Below are 4,747 nucleotides of genomic sequence, written 5' to 3' on the forward strand. Positions count from 1 at the left end.
TTGGGGTAAAAGGCTTGCGGTGTGGAGCCCAGCCAGACGGCCCAAGCCCAGGTGCCAGAGCGCGGCAGGTGCCGCCCACCCGGCCCGAGGAGACCTGGGGACAGGGCTGGGCCGTGTGACCTGCCGGAACCCTGAGCTTTCGAGAGAAATCTGGGTATTTTTAGTGAACTGTGTTCTTGTGGTAGCTAATCCCGGTATCGGAAGCCCCTTTGCAGGCCAGCCAGAGCCCCCCGAGAGCCGCCTAAATAGCCCCATCTGGGTTCTGGGGTCCTCGGAGCCGCCAGGGTTTCCCAGCCCAGAGCATCCCTGGGCCCGGCCTCCGCAAGGCTTAGGCGAAGGGCCGGAGACACAGGACCCGGACAGGACAGGCTTGCACAAACATGAGCGTTTGGGGGGACGGTGCAGGGGCGTGAGCGTCGGGTGAAGGGTGCGGGGCGTGAGCCTGGGGGGACGGTGCGGGGCGTGAGCCTGGGCGGTGAAGGGTGCGGGGCGTGAACCTGAGGGGACGGTGTGGCGGATTCAGCCCCAGTGGCAGTGGGCTGGCGGGGCTGCAGTCATCTGCCCTTGTTGGGGCAGGAGGGGCGGGCCCAGGGGTGGGACTGGTCAGAAAAATCCCCTGCCTTGGAGGGTTCCAGGAACACTGCCCGGCCTCCGCGTTTGTGGTCAGGGTCATGCCTCAGAGGCTCAGCACTGAGCTGGCTCCCAACTCCCAGAGGACACCCGCCCAGCCTGTAGCCAGACCTTCAGCTGGAGCAGCCCCGGCGTGGGTGCCGAAGGCTGTTCAGGGGAAGCTGGGCCAAACAAGCTGGGGGTGGCGTGGTCTTTGGGGGCCTCTGTTGCCTCCGGAAGGGTGGACGACCTCACGTCCAGTCATGTAAGCGACTAAGCAGGGTCCATCTGGGACAGTTTCCTCCCAACTCCCGTCCCAGCTCTTTGCCTCTTCAAGGCCTCTCCCTCACAGCACCCCGTTATGGGGGCATGATAGGGGCCACATCCGTCCCCCATACCTCATGCATTTCTTTCCACATTCAGAGGTGACCCTGGCTTGCAGGCATCTGCCCTGGGCCTGAGCTGTTTCATTTGACTTCAGTGGTACTTTTTAAAACTCGGAAGCCATTGCCAACATTGAAAAAGCTGGTGGTTTCACCTGGAAACAGGACTTCCCGGCTTGCTGTGACTAGGAAGTCCGCACCCCTTTGACCGAGGCCGGGCTCACGGGGTGCCCCAGTCCCAATCGTTCCCTGTTGCTCCACACCAGGCTGCTTCACTTGCTGCCCTCCCACTCAGCCCCGGCAGCACCTGGTTTGCAGTCAGTGTTGTGTGTCTCTGGCCACACTGTCCCTGTGTCTCTGTCCTGGGACCCTGTGTCCCCCAGGCTCTCAGGAAGGCCCACAGAGTCCCTCGGAGAATGCTCTGAGGACCTCTGGCCTGTTTTCCCGAGGTGCAGGACTTCCTGTCCTGAAGAAGTCACATACCCCTGCACCTGGTCTCCAGCACAGGGTCCCAGCTGCCTTAAAAGAAAACACACACACAGGCCAGGCCCACCCCCACCCCCCGAGCCACCCCCGTGGCTGCAGGAGACCCCTTCCTCACCCTTCTCTCAGGGGTCTTCAGGGCACCACTCCCTTTAGAACATGGGCACCCAGGAGCCTCCGTGGGGGGTGGCTAGGGAATATGGGGCGGGTCTCGGTCCAGGGGGAGACCCACTGCCCAGCCTGGGTACCAGGACAACTCCAAGGGTCCTGGCTGCTCTGGAGCCCTGGCAGTGCCAGCATGTCCTGGCGAGTGTGAGGGAGATCAGCTGGAAAGGGGAGACAGAGGACTCTTGAAGGGGCCTTCCCAGCTGGCGCGGGGTCTCCCATGCGTGCTAGCTGAGGCACCCTGAGAGCGGACGGGACTGCGCACTCGGGCCAGCCCTGCCTCCACTAACCGTCCCCCCTCCCCCCCACTGTCCTGCATCTTCGGGAACTGGGCTGGGGGCAGGGACAGGTCTGGACTTTAGATGCTGATGACTTTGGGTTTGGGGACAGGTCCAAATGACCCCCTTGCCCTGCTGCCCCCCAGCAATGGACAGCAGGTAGGGGCTTGCACCAGCTGTCACCACTCTGGTCCTCTGCCAGGCCCCAGCCCAGTCTGCATCCCCAACCCAGACCCAGCTTGACTCTCTTTACGAGGCCTGGGGTCAGACCCGTGCCAGCTGTTGGCCAATCTCGGGGCCGGGTGCCATGACCCCGTTTCCTGGCCCGTGCGGCAATGTGCAGGCTGCCCTGGCCCGGTGGAGCTGCCCAGATGGCCCTGCCCCAGGCGGGGAAGACTGGCCCGACCTGTCGGAGGAGCCAGTCCCGCCCTCCGTGACTTCCTGCCCCCGCGCCACCCGCACCTGAGTCAGTGGGCCATCTGCAGGGGTGGGGTGCGCGGGGCTGGTCGAGCCTTTTCAGGAGGCTGGTTTCGAGCCTCTGTGACCTGCAGGCCTGTCCCCCAGTTGTCCACAGGCACGAGACCCTCCCGCCCACCTCCACATAGGACCTGTGCTCGGGGCACAACGCGCCCTGCCCCTTATCACCGAGGGCATGCCGTCAGCTTTTCACTGTTTGTCGGGGGGGGGCAGAGCCTCCCTGATGTCTGGCCTCCAACCGCCCTATCCCGAGCCTCACCCCTCACCCTCGCCACCCAGGCCGCCAGCCTTGTGGTCCTCCCTGCCCCTCAAATAAATGGTGACGCCCCTGGCCACAGGGCCTTTGCAACGCTGCTCTTGCTTTCTGGAGCTCTTTCCGGGTGACGTGGCTGATTTCCCCCGAAACTTCGAGTCCCCTGTGGCCAGCCGCCGCCTGGTCCCTCTGCCTCCGGCCCCGTGTCCTCAGAGAACTTTCCCGTCAGTGTTTATCCCATGGGGTCTGCCTCTCCCCCAGCCTATGAGCTGCTTGAGGGCGGGCGGCCGGTGGGGGAGTCTCCTGTCCATACCACATTCGTGCTGCAGGCCGAGCCAAGGGCAGGCACAGACCACGACGGCACGAACCGTGGGAGTGAGCGTGTGCATGAGCCCTGCTGAAGCTGCCGAGGGCCTGAGTGCAGCCCGCTGGGAACCGACATCAGGGTGGGGACCCCAGCCCGGTCCCCACAGCAGGCAGTGGTCAGACTGGGTCAAGGAGGACAGTTCTGAGTGGCTCACCCTGCCGGCCCCAGATAATTAGAGACCCGTGTTACTCACAGGTGACCGGCCCGGTCACTCCAGGAAGCTGTGGAGACACCGGGCCCTCCCCAGCTTCCCAGCTCACTCTGGACCCGGCAGGGGGAGGGGAGGCAGCGGGCAGCTTCGGGCAGCCGGCCGGGGAGAGCTGGACGTTGGTTGCCTGGGTGAGGGATGGAGGCAGCTGCCGCAGCTGGGCGACCTCTGACCACGGGGTCCACGGTGAGGCTGGTTTGTTTGGAAGTGTGTCAGGGTGGGGGTCCAGGCCTGTGGGTCCCCAGGGACGTGAGACCCAGGCCAGAGACAAGAAACAAACGATGAAGGACACCCTGGGGCTGCAGGCCACACCCCGAGGGCCGGCCCGCCGCCCCCGCAGAGCCCGGGGAGGGGAGCGGGCCCCTGGCAGTGCTGCCCTTGACCGTGGCTGCGGTGGGGCAGGTGGGGGGCCCAGGGACTCCAGCCTGCCTCGGCTGCCCAGCCCTGTGCCTCCACCTCCCCCCCACGCGCCGCGGACAGAGAGCTCTGCCTCTGGGGGTGCGGCCAGAGTGTCTGAGCTGTCACCAGAGCCCAGGAGTGTGAGGTGACAGGCCGGCGTGCGGCCCCAGAGCACCACAGGGAGGCGCCTGGTTGCCGCCGCCCCCGCCTGCCCGCTGATGTCTGACTGGCGAGACGCAGCAGGGGTGGGGTCTCCCCAGACCTGGGGCCGGGATGGACTTAGGGGCCACGGCGCAGAAAGCGGGCACGGCTCCCGTGCTGGGGGCGGAGCAGCTGGCAGCCAGGAAGGAAGGCTGAGGCCCGCCCGCGCGTGTGCCGTGGCGACACGGGGGAGGTGGCTGAAAGGCCGGGAGGAGGCTGGACACAGCGGGGGCCCGCATCGCTCCGGACACTGACTGGCCGGACCCCGCCCGGGGCCACAAGGCCCACAGCCTTCCTGCTGCCCGTGCCAGGGGTGACTGGCCACATCCTGCTGACCGGCCCTTTCTCCCCAGGCCTCTGATGCCCCTGCTGGACCCCGACTCCGGGCTCCTGGTCCTGGCAGGAAAGGTGAGTGAGAAGCGGGAACCCTGCCCTTGTCCACCCAGGTCAGCCTGCCCACCCTTGCGGGCTCCCCCAGCCTTTGACCTCAGCAGCTGGCGGGACAGTGGGACGGGCTGGTGTTATCACTCCGGGAAAGAAGGACCCAGAACAGTGTTGCCCAGGCTGCGCCGAGCCAGACTGAGCAGCCTCTGCATGTCCCGCTTCGGTCTGTGTTAGTGTGGTCAGGATGTCCAGGGGCCCGGGACACCTGCTGCCTGTGGACAGAGAACAGGGCAGTGCTGGCACACAGTGGGCACTCAGACGCCCAGCGCCGCCCGGGTGCTCCCCCCACGGTAGTGACCGACAGGGAGGGCGGACCACGCCGGCCGGCTCGGTGCCCGGGCCTTCTGTGGGCCAGGTCCCCAGGACGGGGCTGGCGCCTGCCCAGTGAGGTGCAGCCTCAGTGAGGCTCCTTTCAGGGCGAGAGTCAGCTCTCCTGCTACGAGGTGGTCCCACAGCAGCCGGCCCTGAGCCCAGGTGAGC

The 4,747-nt window shown here is 66.3% G+C and overlaps 1 protein-coding gene across 1 annotated transcript in view; it reads left to right on the forward strand.

Moving 5' to 3' along the window:
- The window catches only part of LOC101632532 (coronin-7), a 52,088-nt gene that overhangs the window by 33,266 nt on the left and 14,075 nt on the right, over nt 1-4,747 (forward strand). Inside the window, exons 10-11 of the mRNA XM_012731669.1 lie at nt 4,177-4,231; nt 4,684-4,741. Of these exons, the coding sequence (XP_012587123.1) occupies nt 4,177-4,231; nt 4,684-4,741 (113 nt within the window). The remainder of the gene's footprint in view (nt 1-4,176; nt 4,232-4,683; nt 4,742-4,747) is intronic.

Source organism: Condylura cristata, unplaced genomic scaffold (genome assembly GCF_000260355.1).
Source record: "Condylura cristata isolate star-nosed mole 26May11 unplaced genomic scaffold, ConCri1.0 scaffold00032, whole genome shotgun sequence".
NCBI classification, from domain to species: domain Eukaryota; kingdom Metazoa; phylum Chordata; class Mammalia; order Eulipotyphla; family Talpidae; genus Condylura; species Condylura cristata.